We start from the raw sequence: 24,894 nt of genomic DNA on the forward strand, positions 1-24,894 counted from the left end.
GAATACCGAAAAAATGGGTAAAAAGTTACAAACAAGGCAATCCTTCTTGTGATGCAAAGGACAACTATCAAGCAAAGAAATATTTAAGAAGATCAGAGCGATCCAGTGAGAGTAAAACGTTTTGGCCTACAAGCGATATCCAGATATGAATCTGACATGTTAACATAACGAGCTGTCGAAAGCCTGTTTACTAATAGAGACCATTTTGATTGGCTTGTTTTTTTGGTTCTTTATTTAAAATCTCATAGATTCGTTGTTTTATACAAATAACATTCTTTTGCGGTTAGTAGCGTAGGAATAAGGCACACAAGAATCATATGAGGAGTTCCTGAATGGAGTTGATTAAAAGCTCACAATATTTGATCATCATGTACCAGAAAATAGCACCAAGATAAACAAATGCCATAGAGATACAGACCTTTAGACCACAATCTCTTGCAGACAAACTAAGCTGAAAGTAGTCAGGGCGGACTAAACCCACTGGCGAGTGTCATAGGATTTCTGCGAGGTACCTCCTGAAAGGCACTCTTGAAGAAAAGTAAGCATAGGCATGTGTGGAGCAGTGATTGATAAAGCATATGTCCCAATTGCAAACAATCACTTAACCCCTACTTCCCCATCCATTCCATTCAATGCTGCCAATGCTTGGTTCGGAGATCAGCGAATAGTCATTGATGTGTCGATCCCCAGGATATGATATGCAACACCAGATGGTAGGGGGCTTAGGGAGTGGGTTCAGCATCCTTCACATTCCCATGTGATTTCTACACATCATCCGTGACCATGACGGGATTGTCCCGCCCTCCCCTTACAGGGACTTCATCCACTTGCTTCTTCCTGGCATCTGGGGGTGGTCGTGGTGGTGGATTCTCTGGAGGACGCTTGATGGTCTCAGCTGCCCGTGGCTTTGCCTGCCTGCGGGCTTCCAAGGGCCGCCACTCCTCTCCATAAATGGCAGCCTAAAGCAGAGAAGACAGAAAAGTAAAGGTCAGAATGAAAGAAGTGGCCATTAGCCTAAGCAATGCTATGAAGCACACACAAAATGGGGGTGTTCCACCAACAGAACACTAACAACAAAGTGATTCTAACTTAGAGGATTCCATCTGGTGGGAAATATCTGGTGGAGAGTAGAGCAAGCACTTTCAAATGCACCCTGAAACACACAACTGAGCTCCATGACATGAAGTGTCCACATTTTTGTTAGCCAGTCCCTTATACCGTTATTCTTTTCTGTCCTGATTTGACCAGTGGTTCATTCCATGCATTCACAGGGTATCTTAGACTGGTCCCCACTAGTTCCCACTTGCTCAAAAAAGCACCCACTCCTGCTTTTGAAAAGTGACAACTCTATCATGCTCACTACAACATCTCACGAGTCTCACACAGTGCAGTCTGTGAAATGGAAATTGAAGCCACCTTATTCCTCAGATCTCTCCTTCGCGGACTGTCTTGCCAGTTGTTGCAACACTTATATCCCTTTCGCAGCCTCAGCAGTGTGGTCAAGGAGGGTATTAATATGGAGGCTGAATTCATTTCTGACCCTCTCCCCGAAGAAGGTTTAATATGCACAATGGTGATAGTTAACATAGTCCACAATGGTTTGTCACTCTGGCACTAGTTGGCAGTGTGGGAAACGTGCATTGCTGGTTAGTGTCAAACCCTGGAACGGGCATTGAAAGTGAACCCTCTCCACCTACCATTGAGGACATTGATGTGCAATGCTGTTAATCCAACAATTGTTGTAAACACTAAGCCTACACACTATTTTTTTGCGCTCTCTAGGGTTGGGTGTAATTTAGTTTTTCAGTACACTCAAAGAACTCCCTCATAAACCAGGGGAATCTTGGGAGTATTACTAATCCAGAAGGAATTAACATGTGCGTCCCATTTCAATGAAGTGACTTATTGTATTTGAGAGCTCTCTGACTAGTACCTGCAATTGTTTAAAAAATCTCATTCTCATAAAAAAAACCACTATGGGCTTGATTACAATGTTGGCCGGAGTTGCCTGCGAACGACACTGTTGTGGTCTCTGGACCGACCGACCTCCGGTTAGTGTTCCCAACACCGCAATCACAATGCGACCACACACGGTGCAGTCGCACACTCCCATTTCTCAATGGGAGCTTGTGCCATGGCCGTAAACCAGCCGAAGCACAAGCTCCCATTGAGAAATGGGGGATTTTGTTGATCCCTGCACCACGTGGCAGGCACCCCAGGGTACCAGCCACATAGTGCAGGGATTAACAGTGAGGCACCATGGGTTCCCCCTCTGCCCCCAACCGGAGGCCATAGGGAGAAGGAGGCCCTGCTAGGGCCCCAAAATTCACTTTGATAGACTTTCCATGTCAGAAACCGATCATCGGAATCCCAACGGCGGAAACGCCGTCCATTGGGATTACGTGCCAGTCTCTGACTGGCCGACGAGCTCCTTAAGGCCCTCAGAAGCCAGTCGGAAAGACAGGACGGTTCAGTTTTGACCACACGCATTGTAATGCGGTGGTCAGAAATGAAACCGCAATGCTGGCCTATGTGTCAGATGAACCTTCGTGGTGTTGGGTTTTATATTTTTTTAGGTTTAGTCTAAAGACAGCTTTATCTGTCTCGCCAGCCTTGTCTTTCCCCTCCAAAATCATAATCAAAATACATCTGTCCACCTAGGGATTTAGGTATGCTATCTTCATCCATTGGTCTTTTCAAATGTCATTCACAATTTGCTTCCCCCTGCCACACACCATAGGGCAGTAGGGCAACCTACTTCTTCCATTGCCCCCCTGTAAAGGAGTGCGCTTCAGTGTCTGGGCTCATGTGCCTGGCTACTCCTTTATTTTTTTGTGTATTATATGTTTTTGACCTTTGCATATGTTTGCAAAAAACAAAGTACCAAACCACTACATGCTTGTCAAAGCCATACCTATTATCTTTGATGCTTGTTTTTTAGTGTTCTCGATGCACCTTTATGTTTACACAGAACAATAGAGTACAATTAGACTTTACTAAATGTTCAACATAACTAAACAAACTGCAACACACAAGGCAGGAGGACACAAAAAGCTAGCCACTTTGTATTGGTTAAGACTACTTTGGGGCGTTTGTACTTTACTACTTATAAAAAACAATCTTCAAAGGAATAAATGTTTTGATTTATGCACTTTGATTTGTTGTGTGCTTAAATTCTTCTCTAACTCACCCAACCTTGTTACTTGTGGCTCTGACAGACTGGCTAGCCTTAGAGCTTGCAGAAGAGTATGGCATTACCAGCCTCTCACTAGGGAGTATGAGGGTAGCAGTAGAAGCGAGTTACTGCCTAGGTATTAATAGGGGTCTATTCTATTGTAAGGAATTGCAATTGTGGTGGTGTTTGTTGTTTAGTCAAAATGTGCCCATGGACGATATATCTGTTCACATCACATTTGTCAGCATTCAACCACAAACTCTACTATGTGTATAGAGCTTTAAAAAGGTGACAAATGCCTGTACACAATTTCAAGATTATGCAGAAAGGTTGGTGCCTCAGAGTTGGAGCAGTATGATTGCAGCAGACCCAGAGATTGAGGCGACAGTGCCACACAAAGGACAAATGGGCTAAATCGGAGTCATGTACAGAATGAGCTTGTTGGCATGAATGAACACGCTACTGACCTTCGTAAGCAGTGGCCTACCAGCAGAGCTCTACTCGAGGGTCTAAATTAGCACCCTTGACACAAGCTCCTCTCACCTGACTGTTTAAGTCACCCTTGTTGGTCCTGAATGCCTTGCAGACTTCTATCAAGAGCACCATATCCTAACTGTGATCACCTACATCAATGAAAGTGATAAATGCAGCGATCAACCTTTCGTTCCTTGACCTTTTCTAACTGTCCCGTGCCAAACCCTGCCTCAAAAACCTGGATTGAAGGCATTGAAGACAATAGGGTAGGACTGGCCATTGAAGGCATGGTACAGAGACAGATTACTAGCAGGGGAGGGGGTCTGGTCAGGCTCACTGTGACCTCAGCGGCACAAGGCAGTTTTTGTTTCATACCCTAAAGTATTGATTGATTGTTTTTTAACTTTTTAGAGCACGTAAATACCAAAAAAGAGGGTATCCTGGAGCTAAAGAAGAACTGGAGCACACAGAAACAGACTCTACAATGAAAACAGTTGAGTGTTTAGAATTTTCTGAAATCTAAGAAAGCTTTTTTTTCTTGTTGACTAGAAAGAGGGAGATCATTCCAGGCTTGGGAGGTGACAACAGAAAAAGAGTCCCTGCCAGTGCAGCATTTGTTCAATTTAGGGATGTAAACACGGTGAGAAGAACTGAAACAGAGGGGGAGAGTAGGGATATAAAGAGAGAAAAGAGAAGCCATGTAATTGCCAGCAGGCAGGATGTATAGGACCATGTGACACAAATACTAGGCCTTAGAAAGATAGCGCTTCCATAGCAGTAATCAGTGAAGAGTAGAAAAAGGAGCTGAGATTAGGGATTTCCTACTCAATCCCAGGAGAAGGTGGGCAGGTGCAATGTGAATGAATTGCAGTTTCTGAAGGAGATACCTAGGCAGTCCTAAGGAAAGAAGATCTCCAACCTGGACACTAGGACTGCCTGACCTAGGGCATTTCTGAAAGAGCTAGGAAACAGTAGAGTGGATGTTCTGATGACTTGAGGCATAAAAAAGCAGGTTGAAGTAAGCTTAAAGATAGCTGCCTCACAAATAGGTTGGTCATCAAAAATGATGCCAAGATTTTGAGCCCTGGAAAAAGGTGTTGGAGATGCTCTGTAAGAGTCAGGCCACCAATCGGAGGATCAGATGGAGGGCTTTCCAAAGACGGTGACCTCTGTTTCGTCATTCTTGAGTTGAAGGGAGTTGTAATTGGTCCCACTGGCCATCCAGCACAGGCAACATCTGAATCGATTAAAGTACGTGGTTGCCCACTACCCATTTTCCCCTAAATGCCAGACCGTAGTACAAATTGCTGCTTACCAGTAGGTAGATGAGGCTTGCGATGCCAAGGCAAACAGTGCCAAGCACTGTGGCGAGTAAAAATCCTCCAGGCACTGCCAAACTAAAAAGGAAAACAAAAATAACAGCATTAATGGAATTTATCTGGAACTAGCAAAAGTGAGAGTCACATCCGGCCAGATTAAGTGAGACTACTCAAAACTACAGAAAAATATGGATCCCTTTGCCATCATGGCATGGATTGATTATTTAATGTCTTGCAATTGTTCTAAAATGATATGCTATAGTTCGCTGATAACCCCTTTTTTGCACTAAATTATATAATGCCTTCATGCTGTACTTCAAAATCAAACTTGCAATTCTAAATGTATATATGAAATCTGGTCCTTATTATTACCATCCCACTTTCCAGTTGGCCTGTTATTCATCATATTTCCAGAACTTGTGACAAAATCTAACCCTAGTAATTCAATTATCATTTTCTGCGTTTAGCGCTGGTGTATAGGTGATTGTTATGTTCAGATCAGGTTAAGTTTCAGTGTAGCACGATTATCCTATTTCTTTTATTAAACACCCCATAACTGATGCATTTCAGTACTTTAGCCTTGTGCATTGAACCCATTTTAACCTTAATTCTCAAATAAAGCAGATTTTTTTAATGAATTAAATGTCTTCATGTTTACAGTAAGTGACATTGACTAAGAAGACTTATGTAGTTCACAGTATGGAGTTAATCAGCTCAAATAACTATTCTTTCCACACTCGTTTGGCGGAGCTCACAAGCAAACTTTTATTATTCCTGAATAAATATGTCTTCTTTTATGATTGTTCCCCTTGTACGAATACATTTGTTAACCCAAATGTGTTTTTGTTGGACATGTGTACAGCTGCCACAAGAAATGTGCATGGATTACAAGTGGGCATTGGTTTTTGTCAATAGACATTACTATGAGGACCACATGAAATTGAACTCAAATTAAACAAACTACGCTTCATATCTGCTTCTTCACCTACTCTGCATGATAAGAGATACTACCAGCAGATTTTTGAGGAATACACAGGTCATGTTTTTCATATACTCCCCAAAATAAGTCTTTGTTACTTTTGTGTACACCTGAATTATAGGTAAACGCATTTCTTTTACATTTGTTAATGGCTGAAACATTTTATCCAACTTTAAGGGCACTTCTGTTCAAGTGGGTTTTCAGGTAGATGCTTAATTTAGTTACATTTGATGCGTGTAGTGCTGAACTTTTTCAGTTTTTCTGTGTTCTATGGAGAAGTCATTGTTACAAAAGTGCTCAAAATGTGACTTCTATAGACAATCTACAGGCTACAAAATCCTTGACCAGGGGTTACCAAAAGTTACCAAAGGTTTTCAATAATACGATGTTTTAATTACCTGTAACTTTACTACATTTTAACCAATTCCAGTGCAGTGTGAGCAGCCTCCTGGAAACCAATGGACTTTCGGTTTGGTGAACACGGGTCAGGGATTTTTTTGTTTAAAAAAGTGTGTTGTCAAACACCCAGAAGGAGAATGTACATCTGAAGAAATTCCAGATAATCTTTCCCTTCAATTTACATCAATCTCTGCAGTTTTCATAATTACTGTGTTAAAATACATTTTGATTAATTGGGTAGTTCGCAAAACTCATCTGTGGTTGACCAAGCTCCAGAATCTTACCAATTGTGGCTAAAGCTAATTTCTACTCACATTCTGAAGAACATTACCAAATCGTATGGGCAAAAATAGACTATGAGCATGGTGGACACAAGTTGGGCATTTGGCTTGCAATTGATGCCACTGTTAGTCATAAAGACTCCACCATTGGTTAATGCCCCAAAATAAAAAGATGTTTTTAACATGATTTTCCAAAAACAACCACTAGACAGTGGAATAATGTATATAACGTGAAATTAGGAGAGTCTCAGGCTGCAAAACTATTGTTTCAGGTAGTAGCTTTTTTCTTTCCCAACACAGAGTGGTGATTGACCAGATGGGAATAACTGCTTGAAGTGGTACAATTACTGCCTGCTGGACCAGTAAGCAGAGTGCTATAGAACGTAGAGCGAGAGAGTCGGCTTACGCTGGTGCTGCTGCAGACTTGGTGGACAAGAGAAACTGGGAACTCGCTGGAAGCGGCCACCAAAACAGCAGCAGTAGCTTGGACGCAACCCAAAGGAAATTTTCCTCTTGAAGGGTGTAATGTAATACCCATTGGAGTCTCAGGCGCTCTGCTGGTGCTGTCAGAATTAGGCTGCAGTATTCTAATGCCAAAAGTAGACACCAACCTACCAGTGAAGTCTAGTCATGTCACATGGGAGATGAGATGGTCATGGGTGTCCGCGAAAATGTATTTGGGGGGGGGGGGGGCACGATGCTGCAGTGAAGCTGACCTTCCACTGTGCCGTCTTGAATTTTTTTTAAAGGGCAAGTGAAAAAAAAAATCTCCCTCCTTGGGACGCCCATGGAGATGGTACCCTTCTGCCTTCACAACTGAACTGGACAAATCTGAACAAGTGCTGAATGGAATGATGAATTTAGTAAAACAAACTATCACCTGCATTTACAGCAGGGCTACTTACAAAAATCAGCATCATGTTTGATTTACTGGTCAGCCACACCAGTTCAGCGAATGGGTGTCATAAAATGTCGTCATTATACTTCCTATGAGTGAACTTCTTTCTACAAAAATATGTATAGATATATTTGGAAAGGGAAATAACTCACCAGGCGTGTAGGATGGCACGGACGTAGTAGTTCCTAGTGAAAGGTCCAAAAGCTTTCACCACGACTGTCATGCACTGCTGACCACTGTTGGGGAAAATAAATTAAGAACATTACATTTGTAAAATAGTTACAGGGAACATCAGCTGCCCTCTTTCAGCATACAAAACCACCAAGCAATTCACGAAATGAATTGAGCCTGCTGATAGAAGAAGGGAAAACAGATTTTGTGTCATCGTGTGAGAGTTGCAGGATTTGGGGTCCCAGCTCCAACACCTGATTCAATTGTGATTTCAGGTAATCTTCTCCTGTGGCTCATGCCATCCAGCATAGTAACTTATGCTAGTGCTATGTAGTACATCCACATGTTCATTTAGGTCTCTGTAGGTAATGTTGAAATTTAGACATATTGGTAGGAGATGTGGTTGATGGACTACATGGTGAATGTAAAAACAACAATTGATGGACAGAATGCAGAACAATGTCATACATTCTCCCCAGTACAGAGATCTGGGCCTAAATCCATAGTTTTTTTGCACTCCACACCACCCCAGGTCAGACATAGCCATATGCAAATCAGCCTTGACCCTGTGCCTCATGGAAACAGTCCAGCCCGAACTGCCAAGCCATGTCTTTCCTGGACCGGAATCAAGCATCCAAGGGCCGGTTTCTGGCTATCAGCCTTCATCAGCCTGGTGAATGTGCAACCAGGACACCAAATAGATATTCCACAGAAATCAATTCCTTTATCTACTAAAATTCGGACTGCTTACAAATAGTATGAATAGGCAGAGAGACTGGCATTCGACTTTAGGCCATGTGATGCTAGTTGACAAAATGCCCACAAGACCACATCAGCCCAGTGCAGCGGCCACTTTGGTTTGTATTTTGTTTTGCATACGGTTGAAGTTAAAAGGACTCTAGGTACAAGCAGACCTGTACAGCACGGCACTGGCCAGTTTGAAAGTGAGGCTTATGTCATAAGCAAAAACAACCTGCCTCACATGGCTAGCTAACTCAAGGATATCTAATTGAAAATCTCATTGAAATCCAAGGCGCTATTGAGTTACAACTGAGCCTTGCGATTGTCACAAGCCTCAATTGCAACTTTCAATGAGATTTTCAATTAGATATCCTTGAGTTAGCTAGCCATGTGAGACAGGCTGTTTTTGCTTATGTTATTGGTCTGATTACCCCTGTTCCCTGCCTCACCAATTTGGTTTCAAGTCCCCTCTTTTTTGCTCTGGAGACATTTTGAAAGTAAGGACATTAGGACACTCTACACTGTACATTGTAGGAGCCTGTGTTTGACCTCATGGTCACAGGTTCAAATCCCAGCGGGTCGACTCAGTCTTCCATCCATTTGAGGTCGATAAAATGAGAACCATTGAGTTGGGTAACAATAAACATCGGTTATTCAGCGCCTAGGTACCGACGGTGAATGTGCCCTCGACAAATACACTGTATGTTATGTTAGTTGTCAGTGCATGACATTCAGCTACTCCTTTTAACGTTTTGGCAAAAACAGTGCCACAGGGCAGTAATTATTGAGAGTGTATTTTTTTAATAAATGGATTGGTCAACAGGAATTAGGTGGTGTATTCATCACACATTTCTTTTGTTCCATGACATACCCTTAAATTGCCAAAGATGTGCTTCCATTGCAATTCATGGATGGGGCATTGACCATTTGTTACCAGTGTCGTCTGAAGGAAGTCAGGGGACAAGCAACATTGAATCATATGTTAAAGGCTGAGATAGAGACAGACAAAAGTAAAATAGGGAAACGGTCACTTTCCCAGGGGACCTTTGGAAGCTGGGGGCCCTTGGCATTTGCCCAATTTGCCCATGCCTTATAAAGTTTCCGTTTGTTACATAGAGGCACACGGTTCACTTTAAGCAAATGGCTGCTCTGCAGTCTTGCTATTGTAATAAAACCATCACCTAACGCAAAAAACATAGTTTTTTGTGGCCGGGTGTGATAGATACAGTGGTGCTGCACACACATGGGGCGCTGCTGTTAAAATGCTAGCTGGCACGCCCCTGTACCTGTACTCATGCTCGAGTTATGTGCTGCCCCATTGCTGCCACATGACTTGCTGCCAGCATTTCTAAGGGGCTCCCTCTGCAAAAAATAATAGTCCTGATGATGGTCTTATAGACACCTGCAACAAAGACCGAAACGTCGACCTAGTCATCATCTCCAAAGCAATACATTTCTTCAAGAGTAACCTTTGTACATGAATGGGCTTGGTTATTCATTTTTGATTTGAAGGAGTTAATGATTTGTTATGAACCGATTTGCTGATTTATACACACACATCTGTTTGTGACCTTTTTGCTTTCATTGATTTGTTTGTTATATCCTTGTGAATTGGTTTCTTTGACTGATTTAATACAATACCTTTTCATATAAATACATTATTCCGTGTGTTTCTTCTTTTTCCCTCATTTAATATCAATAATTTGTTCGGTTATCCTATGGATACATTTGGGTTAGATTGGTGAAAACTAACTCTTTAGACTTATGTCAGTAAATCAACCTAAATAGTATATAAACGAAATCCCTTGTAGCCATCATTTTACCTTGAATTGTCCATTGCCCAAGCCTACTAGGGTCTATTGGGTCACCCAGAATTCTTGTACCTTTCTCTCTCCAGCATCAGCTCCATCTCGAGGAATATAGAAGTTGTGAAGTGGTTCCCGCATCTCAGTGTCATGAACCCAAACAGGTAACAAGATGAAGATCTTTACATGTTTAGCCACATATGGCTCCACCCTGAGGTATTATAAATGTGATTGACGTATTACAAGTGCGTTAACCCAGACAGGAGATCTGTCACATTTGTGATGGAGTGTCCCACCCGCCGAACTCTAAATCCGACTGTGTGTGCTTTAGAAGCAGACAGTCTTCTTACCATCTCTCCATCGTTGTGCCCTTCTTCCTCTTCCCCCTTGGGTACTCCAGCAGACAAATGAACGCTCCAGCAGCACTAAGTCGTGCCTGTTAAGGTCAGAACGATGACTGGTGGACCAATAGAGTTATTTCAAAACACCACAACACTACAACAGATTAATACACCACAGTCCCTTCCCCGCCTGACCATCTTACACCCACCACAAATTATAACTTGTGCCCAAATAAAGTAAGAATGCTTCCCCAGGACAGTCAAAGTGATTTCCTTATTGAAAGTTAAAACAAAATATAACAAAGCTTCATTTAGTCTCTGGGAACTATGAAGACAGGAGTCTCAAGGGTGTAAATCACTTAATAAAAGATGTATTTTACCAATATTTATGGAATTGAGTTACTTGGGTTCCCTAGGTGTTCAGATGTCAAGGATCTCTTGGTATCAGGACCTATTGTGAGTTGTTAATCCAGCCCTAATATTATCTTTCTATTCTGCTTTTATAATTGAAAGAGAGAAACTACAAAGTCTGCAATGTAAAACAAGAACTGGCAAAGCCAACAGGTCTGGCCTTGGCTTCCAGCCATTTGGCTTTTTCAATGATTGTTTTGTCATGGTATTTGTAAAGCTGTGCTGCTGTTGAGAGCTGCTAGGCCCTTGCCAATAATAAAAAAAACACTTGCTAAAAGCAAAATTATTTTTTCATCCCCCCCCCCCCCCCAAAAAAAAGAAAGTAGTCGCTGGCACTTTGTGTGAGGATGTGCTCCATGTGAAAGAGTAGAACGTCTGTCACTCACAAAGAAGCTAGCCAGTGGCTGAAGAGGGCTGATCCACTGCCCCATGCTGTATGCTGTAGTGGACGGAAGACAAATGTGATTGGCACAACACCAGACCATGGAGAAGGATGCCTGACTGAAAGCCCTTATAAGTACAGTGTAGTATACTATACATATCAGTGGCATAAAATCAAAAAAGTCTTGGCTGAGGCCAAACTTAAAAAACAAAATGACTGGGAGAGCAAATCAAACAAAACTTCAGATCTTTTACGATCTCTGGAAAAATCTGATTTGACACCAAATATCTGACGAAACGTACAGAGGCTCTAGCTACTGGCGAATTTTTCAATTTCCTACGAGGCCAGTGAGGAGCTGCATCCTCCAGTCTGTCCTTGTATACCGCTCAATACCAGGGCACTATGTGATCTAGAACATCACTTGTAGTTGCATTTATATAGGACTTCCTATCCCTGACAAGGCAATGGAGTGCTTTCGGGCAAGTAGGATACTACTCCACAATCCCAGATTAGTTGTTAATCCAAGAGTTATTGTTGGTTATTGGGATTAGTCTTGTGCTCTCAAACCATTCCAAGCACTGTGGAATAAAGGATACATGGCGTAGGCCGCGAATTGCCAGTTCTTAAACTGTCCAGCAACAGCCACGATTCCTCCAGCGAGTAGAACTGCAAAACAAGAACAAACACGAGTTAGAGGCAGCAAGTCCTACTACTGCTACACAGGTATGTGCACAAACACTCCTCTGACCCTCCACCACCTCCTCATCATCTCCACTAGCCAGACTTCATCCCTCCATTACCAAGAGTCGTTAGCATAAGCGACTTTCCAATTAAAAACTTCTCTGCGATGCAAAAAGATTTCCACCTTTTTTGAAGAGTTGAAAAGCGTTGGTTTGCACATTGAAGTGTACTGCTCTTGCTATGATACATCACTTTCCTCTCCACTTTTAAAAAAACATATGTGTTCCTCAGAGGGCCTCTAGATGAACAGGCGCTTTTCAAGAGTGCTTCTGAAAGAGCATGGGGGGAAGCTCTGTGATGTTGTGTTTGGAGTTTAGAGAAGGGATATTGCGTATACGAATGAGTTTTGTATAGAATATAATGTGAATGTAAAGTGTTTCGTTGTCATTCAACGCACTATTTGGGGGTAGTCTGTTTCAAAGCATCCCTACTTTGGTAGACAATAGGAATATAACCCAGATATTTGGACAGATGTCGGTAAATTAACCACTTGGTCATGTCTTCTTCCATCATAGCGAGCAACTCTACAGGCAACCCTACGGGTCAAAGGTAGCAGTAACGACCAATGAATTTCTACCAGCGTATAGAGAGGTGGACGGAGTCCTTAACAAACGAACAGAGCCCTATGTAGATTGCCACACCGTACAAGGAGGGACATCATGTTAACAAGACAAAAACGACATCAAACAATCATTGGCAAAGCAAATAGTTCTCACTTGTGACCAATTGGCTTTCCTAATGGTTTTTAGCCACACTACCAACCATCCTTTTTTTTATTTTGTTTTTAGTTACTGATCTGCAAAAGAGTTTAATTATTTTTTTAGAGTGGACGGAGAGCAGAATAATGGGTAGCGAAGCAAGGGACGATTGTCAGCAACACAGGAGTGCCGGGGGGCACTGAACCTACACTGGGAGGGTAGGGGAGCTGGAGCACCACAGAGAAGTATACAGGTGTGTTCAACAGGGAGGGGGGTGGGGAGAAGCACACGGGTATATGCAGCAGTATAAGGGGATGGGGGGAAGGCACACCAAGGAGATGGCTTGAAAACACTTTCAAACTGTCTGCTTATACAAAAAGAGAAAAGTAGTTCCCTGACAACAAAGGTAGACAAAAGACAAACACACACATGCTAAAGAGGCGATAGTCTATGGACGGGACAAATACAAGGTTGAGAAGCAGGGACACAAATAAGAAGTAGGCAAATGAGGTGACAAGAAACGCCAACCAATGAGAAGCAAGGAGTTGGCTTCCATCTCCTGTCCGTTCATTGTAAGCCACAATATGCTTCGCAACAGCAGCACATGCGCCGCCTACTAGGCTTGACCCGAAAAGATACATGCGATCCAGATACTTTAACTGTGGGAACCAGTGTTGACCCTTCCACAAGGTGAGCAAAGGACGCAGCCTAGAGGTGCCATGTACTGGTCGTATCAACTAACAGCAAAATGAACAGAAGATTGCCTTTTTCTGTGGAGGAAGAGTGCTCCAAAGGCAAAAGAGCATTTGCCTTCAACACTGGAAATATTTGCACTGGTCTTGCTGATTGTAAGACCACAAAAGTCCCTTTGTTTGAACACATCAAACAAATCCTCTATAGGGAACATCGATCTAAGTGCACTTCAAAGTGTGAAGCGAAATGCAGGTTTATAATACACAATAATGGGTTTCTTCTTTCTAGTTTCAAATGAACCTGTATATCCCGAAGACACACTGTAAAATATTATTAGAATTAATGTAACAAACAGGAAGGCAGTGTCACCTAATGCTTTCCCCTTTCGCACACAGTACAATATAACTGGAATGAATCCAGCAAGGAGTTCAGTGTCTCCTAAAATAGAGTTAGAGAAAGTGAGAAAGAAAGAGTGAGAGGGACAGAGCTAGATTTTTTTTTTTCTAATCAGGCCTTGTCTTTCCCATTGATGCACTGTAAAATCTATTAAGATTGCTCGTTCTTGTAGCGAAAGGATCGGATTCAGCCTGGGCATCAGACTTAAGTGGATTTATATGTTGTCAATCAAATATAGGAGCTAGCCAAATAAAACAGAATGTCAGCCAAGGCTTCCAATACAGGCACGCCATAAACCCACATTCTAAACTCCATAATTGACAAACATAGTAGCCCCTTACCGGACAACCCCGGCAACGCTTCGAGACCAAGACAGTGGTATGAAGCACTACACACAGCTACAGTACTGTAGGCTTGTCAGGGTTTTGAGTAATTTAGAAGGTGTACAGTGGATGTATTGAAAAGTCCAAAGTAATTTTACCCACCAGTACCACATGCAGATAGCATTCCATTCCATCAAAATGTATCTTGTCTGCTCCACCTAGATAGGAGGACCAACCATATGCAAAGTAGTCTTCGCCCCACTTCAAAAGGGGAGGTCGAGCCCACCCTGCAGGGTTATGTTCTCTCCAAACAGAGACAGAAGCAACCAATCACTGGGTGTTCAGACTTGTTGAGCCTCTCTGAAGACTTACAGCTACTTACAGTAAATAACAGAAGTTCGAATGACCAAGTGTTTCCTTCCATCACCTTTTGCTTTTCTCTGGGATTAACATTAGATAATTCTACTTCACCATTGCAGAGCACTGCCTTATCATAGTCGGTTCTAGTGCATAAAGGGAGGCAGAGGCTCCAGGAGTCGAGGTTTGGAATAATGTTTACTGCAGTCCAAGGGCAACTGAAGATCAGTGGGGTGTGCATAAGCACCTGGAGATCCAGCATCTTCAGACGATTGCCCTAGTTCTTGGGTTGTGTGATTGTATCACCATGTATACTGTTTGCTCATCATGTAATGCTATAGCGCCTAAAGTAGATCACAGGCATTCGGAATAGCGCAGAAAAGTCAGCATGCATTAAATGCAAAGATAGCCAACTAGAATTCAAAAATAAATAAGGCAATTGGTTACTCAATGGAACAGAGCTTCACCTCCGAACAGTTGGAGCATGTAATATTAAAATCTATACATTTTGGTGCTACATTTATTGACTTTTTCTCGATAGAAGCAAATGGCTGCGGAAACACGTGACAAAACAGACACCTACAGATATGTGCAAATGAGCAGGCACTAGGCTCTTCTCCTGGGGCGAGTGTGAGAAGACCTTGGGAGAAGATACATGTATCGCCAGCAGGAGCTCAATATTACTCTCATTTCAGTGTGCCAACTTCAGAATGAAGCCATGCTTACCAGAACAATTTAGCTAAAATGTGTACAAGACAGGATAACAGAATGAGAAAACATTAAAAATGAGTTTTAAGTGTGCAATAATGCGAAGGCTTTAGTGGGCTTTAAACGGGTACAACTGAGAAATGAAATATAGCAGCACACGTAAAGGCACATATGTGTACGTGCATTTTTGTGCACATAAACAATGTTTAAGGCATGTAAGTTAATTCACGTTCACGGTGGGCATGTGGAGCTATGGGTGCTCTACTCCCTCTTCCGCAGTTAGATAGGCCTCACCACAGTTGTGACGTTCTAGGTCATATCTCCACTCTGGAAAATAGCCATCAGGGGCTTATGGGGTCACCCAGCAGTGGCCGAGTCCTGAGGGACCGCAACACAGTCAGGGCCCAGAAGTAAAGTATGGCCAGCCATGGCTACCGGATAGAATCTATCATTTTTGGTTCCTGTTAACCGGCATTTGTTTACACCATTTGGTGCCACTGTTTAAGGCAGGCTTCTCCAACTAGTAACTCGTAAACTACTAGTAGCTCTCGACCTACCTGTAAATATCTCTCCTGTGTACAGCCCACTCTACTAAAATTAGAAGCTTTTGCAGGGCTGAATTCATATATGTTGACCAAAATTCAATGGTGTGTATTCTAGACAAAAATATTTAATTTCAGACCTCATAATATATTAAAAGCTGATATAGGAGTGATAATTCAGGTGGCACGTAGGAGATATTACTAATATTTTAAACTTGGTACCAGAGGCATTGCCGTTATGGCAGTTATGTATTATCCATAGAGAGGCATTCCAAATTGATAAAGCCTTTTTAGGTCAAGTATTCGAGACCTCTTATATATACTTTAGTATATACTTCTCTTGTGGGCTTAAAGCCATCCCACTCCATCCCCCTGCTCATTTGCTTGTTTCAATGTCCTTTAAAAATCCTTGCTTGCTAGTGGTCAGTCCAGCCTTTTTGTCTCTCCTTTTGCTCTTTCCTTTACACCCACAGAGCACTGACTAAGTACTGTATTATTACACTTTAGTTACTTATCTTTTGTTTAGGGACTATTTTTTTTTATTTATTTCCTGCTCGTGTTACTGCTGCCTGTGTTCAGCTCCCGCCCCATAGTTGCTTGCATAGTTGCTGCTGTCACCCCTGCCTGAAGCATGGAGGTGATCACTGCTAGACATCTTGAATATGGCAAACACTAATGTAATCTAGTCTTATATGGCCGCTATTACAACACTGGTGTAAGGGCTCCACAGCGCTGAAAATAAGAGCGGTTACCATTACCACACTCAATAGCACTTTCTACTTCAAAATGATGAAATGCCAGGAGGGCTCTGCCTGTTTTTCGAACATGTACCCTACAGTTTACTCACAGAGGATGCAGCAAGTTTATTAAATCAATGAGAAAGCTTATTGGGTTAAATGTAACCATGCAGTCTCAACCCCACCCAACTTCGACTGGGACCTTTTCTCTCCAATTTGGGCCACTGGGAAAACAGATTTCTCGAAGAAGTGAGCGGTGAACTGGTATCACCAACCTATATGATGACAGTTCAGGCATATCAGCTGCACTCAGCGAGTCCTGCATCACTGGCAAAATGGTGCATGGCCAAAGGCGATGGTCAGCTGCAGACAGCACTCTTTGAAAGCAAACGCACTGCCCGTTAGAAGTCGGTGCATCGCTATCTTCCTATCGCTAATCGGATGCACCCAGGCTATGACAGCAGCAGCATGGTCAGTAGGGTCAAAGGTCGCAAATACAACATGAAAAGCCTGGGAACTTGCCATTGGCTGTGCATGTGAAAATAAAGCAGACTTACTGCTGGAATTGAGGTAGTCTCAGGTTTATGATTGTCTCGAAATTCAACATAAGTGGTGCCAAAATGGTAAAAAAAATAAAAATAAAACAATATTTTGTTTGTAAAAATAAAGAATCTAAAATTTGGAACTACCAGAAAGTTGAGTTTTAAAATACTGTCAAATAAAGAACACAAAGGGCCCAGTTTAAGAAAAACAAAAAACAGCAGTGTGATATTAATTGAAATAACCTAGATGTTAAAAATCAGAAGGGAGTGCGATCATATGTTCTGGAGGGATCCCTTTTAGAAAAATCTATGGGACCCTCAACAGTTATTTTCGGTCAGTTGTATATGCTTTTGCCACGGACATACTAGTAGCTGATATCGTCATCATCGGGTCTTTTTTCCCCACCAGGAGTTAATCTCTCTGATCGCAGAGATTTATTGGGATCTGCATCAGAAAAGGAAATCTAAAACTCCCTCTTATCTAGAAAGAAATTATTTATTAAGAACCTAGATAGGGGTAAGGTTAAAAAAGAAAGTGGATGTGTAGTTGGGATATATACTGTGTCTCTCCCATCACTTCGTAAAAATAAGTCTACATGTTTCAGCCCACCTGCGCCCCAGTGGGTCGGCGGCTTTCACCAGGACAGATTCTAGTTCTTGTTAAAGTACCTCTTTTTATTATAATTATATAGGCACCATAGGATAAAAAGATTTACTTTTACAAGACCTAGAATGTTTAAGTTTCACAAACTTGTTTATTGAATGTCACAGTTACCGTATGTTTCTCACTGTCACCTTAAGGGACCGAGCTGGGTTTAACGATCTCAAGCTGTAGAGAGTCAAGCTAACCCTCTTAGACAGATATTATGGTCTAAAATCAATAAGTGTGACAGTTCAGACTCTTTGAGTCAGCCAAAGATTTAAGAATGGCACTTATTATCTGCTTTTAATGTACACTGAATTTCTGCTTGTCTTGAACTTACACAAACACCACCACCATGTGGCAGCTGTCATAAGTGCAGATTCCTGCTATTAATTGCCGGTGTCGGCAAGTGTGTGCTGGTGCCGAGCACCGGAAACCACCGGCTCAAATTAAGCACTACCAGTGGGTGAGATTAATTCAAGTATCCCATCCATCACTTTTTTGTATTCTTCATTCTGAAACTAAGCTGCTGACTGAAGGGGCACAAATAGGCCAAAACGGGTAATTGGTGCTTGTGTTCCAGGTCAGGGAGGACGTGGGTTAGAAGTTTAAACTGGACTGTCGCTATTAGAGCAGGACCAATGCTGATTTGCATATTGCTATGTCTAATCTGAGGTTGCAAGGTACGAAAAAAAAAAAAAACATTTAAAAAAACATTTACATTTTTTTAATTTTTAAAATAAATAAATAAATAAATAAAATAAATAAATGAATGGACGGGAATGTGGCCCTGGAGTAATTACCAGTGGCTGAGGTTAGTTTAAGTATGCCGTGATTAAGTGGGCCTAAACGGTCCAAATCTTTTGGACTCATGATATGAATGTCATCAACATAAAAGCAATGTTCAATTTTGTAGCTTCTGAGGAGGAAGGTTGTATGATGTTCCAAATAGGCATTTAAAAAGAATGTTGAGAATTAGAGCATCGTGACACCTCTCTGGCCACTTCAGAGGATTTGGAAACTGAAAGACCTCATTTCACCTGCTGCCCACAACTTGACAAGGAATGATGTGACACATGCGGGTGCAAACCCTTCTGCACCAAATATGAGTAATTGAAACGGGAAAGAAGAATATTACAGTCCACCATATGGGAGGCCACCGACAAATCGAGAAAGGTCAGGGCACAGTCCTGCCATAATACATGGGAGGCAGCAATCCTACCCTAATGGGCTAGAGTCAATACCCTGCTGTGGTCAGTCTCACTGGAACTCTTTTCATGAGAATATTCCATTTGAGGTATGCATTAAATTGTAAAGGCTGTGGGCCTGATTAGGACTTTGGTGGTCCTGGAGCGGGCCACCATGCCAGCACCCTGCTCCAGGACCACCACAGTTGACCGCTGCGCGCCCACCAGATTATGAGTTATCTTGTGGTCTGGCGGATGGTCCTTTGGCGTTCCCACGGCAGTGCATATTAAAAAGACACCGCAATGGAAATGCCAAGGCCCGTTCCTGCACGGCATGGACTGTTAATCCATGCCGTGCAGGAAAGGAGGTGACTGCACATATGCCCCCCCTGAAGACACCCCTTAGTCCTGAGGCAGCAGCGGGCCCTGTAGGGCCCCCTTAGTTTCCTCACCCCCAGCAGTTTCTTGGTGTGAGAACCGTCATGAGACTGCTGGCAGTGAGGAAACTCGTAATATGCTTGGCGGTGCCGCAGCTGCACCACTAAGCAAATTACAGCCTCAAGAACACCATGCCAATGCCAGGGGTCACGGATCATGGGTGGTGGTGGTAGTGGCGGTTCACTGGAAGTCCAACCAACATACTCGTAATAAGGCGGTTGGACAGCTGGTACGTTGGTACCCGACCACCAACGCAAGTTTGGCTGTCTCATGGACCGCAAACTTGTATCAGCCCCCTAACTTGCTCCCTAAACTATACTTCTGCCTGGATTGTGACCCTTCTTCAGTGTTCTTTGATTGCTTAATACTGTATCTTATTTCCTGAGCAATAACCATTGCAAAGATTAAAATTTGACAGCTTCACCTTGCTAGTTAATAATGTCAATGACTAAATAGGAGCCTCTAGCACTTTTGAGTAGAGCAATAGTGGCCAGTGTCATGGACTCCATTGGTAAACAATTGTGACTCACTTGAGAACTTCCCGAAACCGCTGACTGTCCAAGAGCTGGGAAAAATGCCCGACAAAGGCTCCGCTGCCCATTCCTGCGATAGATGAAGCATTCCATTTTCCCTTGATGCTCCTTCCAAGAAGATTCTCGGTCTTATTATATGAGAGAAATCTAGTTTGAATGTTCCTGATAGAAACATTTATAGAACCACTTGAAAGGATAGGATGGGGAAATGGGTGGAAGTAGAACAAGGAAAATGCAGTGCACACTGTGAAAAATGCCAGGAGTCCACATCTGTTGCATGTTATTGGATCTGCCTTCTAATCTTATTGCTTTTATCCAGTTTTTATGGAAATTTTGATGAAGATCTGACTACATTTTCTCAGTGTTCTTGGTGGCACAACATCACCAAACGTCTCTGCAGAGGGTTGGGCCTGACTGAACCACACTGTTTAGGCATTAGGACATTTCATACGCATCCTCCTCAGAACTACTTAAAAGACCTTGTGGCTTTTGGTAAAGTGGAAGTATTTTACATTGTGTAGTAAAAGCCTCCAGCAGTTGGCCCAAGATTTCCAAAATGGAAGTTATGCGGGGGTAAGGTAGTCCTGCGCCTCTTTACCACCTCACTAACGCCCTTGAAATGAGGGTTGGAACTAAGTGCATTTTGGAGTACCAATGTATATCACACTAATTTGAAATCTACTGCCAGATATACATGTGAGCAAATATCCTATAGGTGTCATATGTATATTAAGGACCCTGCATGCTTAGCAGAGCACCAGCCATGCAAATCTCCTGTGTCAGATGTGAGATGTACAGTTGGTGCTGACTTTTTAGCTCGCACCACCTTTGTGTCGATAGTTTGAATTTTCTTGCCGCATAATTTATCCAACGCTGCTATGTAACCAGTACCTCCAGTCCCTCATAATTCCAGTGGCCCAGGAGAACGCATGCGAAAAGGCAGTGAGGGGGGTCAGGGGAGCGGGCAGACCTGCCCCCAGCGCATGGGCGTCCGCAGAAATGTTTCCAGGGGGGGGCAAAAGTGTAACTTCATCACCAATCTCTGACATGATTGAGCACAAGTAATAAATAAATAAATACAAATCTAATAAGACAAAGAATTTAAATAAAGAAATAAACCCATAGGGGGGAGAGAATAATCTTGTGAGGCACCACAGCAGACGACCTGGCAACTAAAATGAAACTGAGGGAACAAAAAATATTGGCGCCTGGCCGTCAGCGCCGCTGCTGCCACCCAGCCGCACCATCCACGTCACCACCAGTACACCGGACAGACTGGCGATCCACATAGCTGCAAGGTTTCAAATTGGTCTGTGTGACATTTTCATAATTTCAGAGGAATTATGAGTGACATTTAAACAACTATGAGTGACGCTTTCTTGAAAGCAAAAATCAAGCAATGAAGACAAAGGAAACATAAATATCAGAAATTAGACCCATTTGAGCAATGAGAAATTCTAAGAAGATATAAAACTGCTGCAAACGCCTGCTGCAGCTGACTCGTAATTAAAATGAAATTGTGAAAATGTTACACATAGCAATATAAAGCCTTGGCAGCTATGGACATCTAGAAAGCAGGTCACATGGCTCCGCTAAGTATTAACACCAAAAAGAGCAAGGACCTGCGTTTAGACTGTAGAACCACTGGAGCGAAGGTGTGCAATAAGTGCCACTGACAATACAAGACAACAGTTTAGTGGAGGACACAGTTCTTTACTGGAACACGGCCCACCAATGTAGAAGGGGTATTGCTGGGTGCACATGCACTATTCAGAGTTGTAGTGGCATGAGCATCACCAGAGCCTGCCCTGATGTCCTGGCATAAATATTTCTAGTGTCACACAGCAAGTGATAAGTTACACACTAAGTGTAAATACACCAGACGACACTTCAGACAAAGATTGAAATTTGTTTTTCTGTGCATGGCACAGAAGCAGCATGGTGTTAAGTCGGGTATTCTGTCCGCCCTGTATTGCTGCTTAAAGCCTGCAGCACAGCAAGTGTCGAAAGACCCCTAAATCCAAGACCCCACCTTCAGATCCAGATACACGCAGGTAAGTGCAAAAATAGACTGTGAGGACGCATGCTGATGAGAGTACCTGTCTGTGAACTGGTGGCATTGAGGCTGTTTGGGGAGAGCTCAAATAATAAACCAGGAGAGAAGAATCACTAAACTCCATGCCACTCTCTGTGTCCCACGTGGGACAGTGAGACCTGGGCCCAGACTATAACAGGGTGTGAGAGGCCGGAACACAGATCTCAACTGCCTCAGGCCCATACTATAAATGAATAAGAGTCCGATGACTTGCAGACTTCCGCGCCACAGTCAGCATATGTGTGATAGGTAGCATGATTGCTGGGCAAGCCTCAAGAGAGCCTGTGAGAGACACAAAGCGGTCACACTAAAGCAGGCTGACAAATATTTTTTAAAGTATTTCAAAAATGTCACACAAGTATAATGAAGCAAGCGGCCCCAGGGTGTGGTGTGCGGTGTGCAGCAGAGACGTTTTAAGGCATGGGTAAATTGGGCTCTGGCCCTGGGCCCCAGGCTTTCAGGGGGGGGCCTTATAGAGCCAGCTCTGTTATGCAGAGAGTCTTGCCCTGACTACCTTAAATAATTCTTAAACATAATACCGTTTTCCCTGATTTTATGTTTAATGTGGGTGAAGTGTGAGAGTCTATTACAGACATTTTGCAGATGAATGTTTTGTTTTTGATTCATGCAACATCCATAAAAAATTATTTTCTATCAAAACAGGACCTCACATATGAGAGATGGAAGGTTGTCACTGACATTATTTGCAGTATTATTCCTGAGCTGCTGCTGTATTACAATATTGAAAACCCGAGTGGTCCCTGAATATTTGATGTAAACACATTTAGAATTTGGACCAGTGGGCCTGTGCACTGTCAGTGACCTGGCCAAAGAGGGCATGAAAGAGCTGAAACGGTATCATAAATTGGATGCTGTTTCGAAAAGGGGCCCCCAAAATTCGTTTGGCCCAGGGCCCCCAAAATCCTTAAGATGTCCCTGCTGCGCAGCCCTCTTCTATTGCGAGTTCAGATAGTTAACATTAATTGGTTAATAAACTAAGAGACTAGCACGTACTATGTAGCAAACAGAAACCGTTTATATCATTTTAAAAACACAGACGTCTTACAGCATATATGCTTTGCCAGTTCACCCTGCCTTCGGCTGAGCCTTTCTACCTGCAGCATAGTTCATCTTCCCCTCCACGCTGATGCTGTCAAGACTCCGCCTCAGTACGTGCTCTCTGAACAGATATCAACTTTTCCAGTCAGATACTGTTAGAGTTATGACATTTCCCTTCATGCGAAAGAAACTCTTGCAAACAAAAGTGTTTATGATGCCGCCCGCAAACCAGCCAGTGAAGTTTCTGCTGTGGGCTGCGTGCCTTGGCGCTTTATATGGCACCTGAGACAAAAAACAAATATGCATAAAGGTTACAATGCATTTCAGTGCGATCCGTGGCACTTGAGAGGACTGGATCCAGGGGGGGGGCAAGCGCCCCTCCTTGCCCCCACCTGCGGACGCCCATGCCCCAGCGGAGGGCTGACTCTGGCTGTCTCCTGCCCACAGACAGGCGTGTCTTGTGTCAGCAAACCCCAGCTGCTGCTATTTCCTCATTCCACTTCCTTCTTTGTAGTTTCTGGTAAGCATAAGACAGCCTGTGTTTGAATGTATTGCCACATTTGCCACAGGTCCCTTCCTCAAACTGCGTCCGAAGAAACTTTGCCCCAATGGGGCAATTACCACCTGCAATGTACTCACTCGTGGGTGAGCACAAGCTTAAGGTTAGGACAGACTTTGTTACAAACATCTCGACTATTTATCATCAGCGTTCCACAAAGTAATCAACACTTCGCCCTGCCCCTTTGTGCATGCCAATTTGGGACAAGTGGCGAAATTATTGCAGGCGGAAGAGGGCACTTGAATTAAACATACTTTCGGTTCACTTCTCGTCGCAGGGGAATTCTGTAGCAAACGCGGCTGAACTGATGCAGAAATGTCTTAAAATGTGAGAAGTCTGGGTTACCAGTCTGAGGAAAGTGGTGTCTTTCATTAAAAATTGTGTAGATTCGAAAACGCGCGCCGTGATGTGTTGCAGTGTGTCGGATTAAAGATAGAAACAATCAGGCATGCACAGAAAAAAACACATTTGGTAAGCGACCACTAAAATATCACGTCGGGAGGTTCCCTAGGAGATGTGCACAGTTTACATTACGCCCCCTAAACTAACCACACACCCCTTCCCTGTCGCAGTTCAGCACAGTCAAGCAATCTCTAAATAAATTCACCTTTTAGAATGAGGTTCGGAAAAAACGAATTTATATTCTTTAGGTACCCGGTACACACCAAAATTGCACCCACCGAGTAGGAATATTTAAGACTCTCAAATTCTCAACCAGAAAAGCTTAGCTGTCAACCCTCTTCCCCTCCCACCCCAAAAAAGAAAACTACATTTAAAGTTGCCCGCTCTGTGGTACTTACTGAGCCCGGCTGCCAACGCCTGCTCGTTGGCCCACATGGCCCACTCGATCTGCCCCATGGCTGCCTCTGGTTCTCGTCCTCCCCCGGGGTCGGGTGTTTGGCCGGCTGCTCAGCTGTGGACCTCGGTGCAGTGGCCGCTGCCTTCCCCAGATGTGTCTGCAGCTCACCGGGTTGGGCGGTGACTTTGTTAGCGCCACATGGCCCCGCCCCCTCCTGGGGGTGTCAGTTCCTGCCCCGCCCCCCGCAGGCCGAGCCCCTCCTCCTAGTCGTGTTACTTAGGCCAGCACCTGCTGCAATTTGGGATTTTTCTGACCTACTTCCTCCTCTGCGGAGCTGACAGCGGGGGGTGTGGCGACAAGTTCATTTATTTATGCAGGTATCCCGCGTCGAGCCGAGGTGACGATTGTCGGCCTCCTCGCGGGGATTCCGCTGATAACTTACCATCACAGCAAACAATAGGCTGTAGC

The 24,894-nt window shown here is 43.3% G+C and overlaps 1 protein-coding gene across 1 annotated transcript; it reads right to left on the reverse strand.

The window, feature by feature from the left end:
* Positions 1–209: 209 nt before the first annotated feature.
* On the reverse strand, positions 210–24,616 carry LOC144797617 (cytochrome b-245 light chain-like). Its single transcript, XM_078668310.1, has 6 exons — positions 24,428–24,616; positions 11,973–12,042; positions 10,593–10,667; positions 7,678–7,761; positions 4,965–5,046; positions 210–959 (listed from the first exon to the last, which is right to left on the reverse strand). The coding sequence occupies exons 1-6, from the start codon at positions 24,483–24,485 to the stop codon at positions 765–767; spliced, it is 564 nt and encodes a 187-aa protein (XP_078524436.1). The 5' UTR covers positions 24,486–24,616; the 3' UTR covers positions 210–764.
* Between the last annotated feature and the right edge of the window lie 278 nt (positions 24,617–24,894).

Source organism: Lissotriton helveticus, chromosome 12, assembly GCF_964261635.1.
Source record: "Lissotriton helveticus chromosome 12, aLisHel1.1, whole genome shotgun sequence".
In the NCBI taxonomy this organism is placed as follows: domain Eukaryota; kingdom Metazoa; phylum Chordata; class Amphibia; order Caudata; family Salamandridae; genus Lissotriton; species Lissotriton helveticus.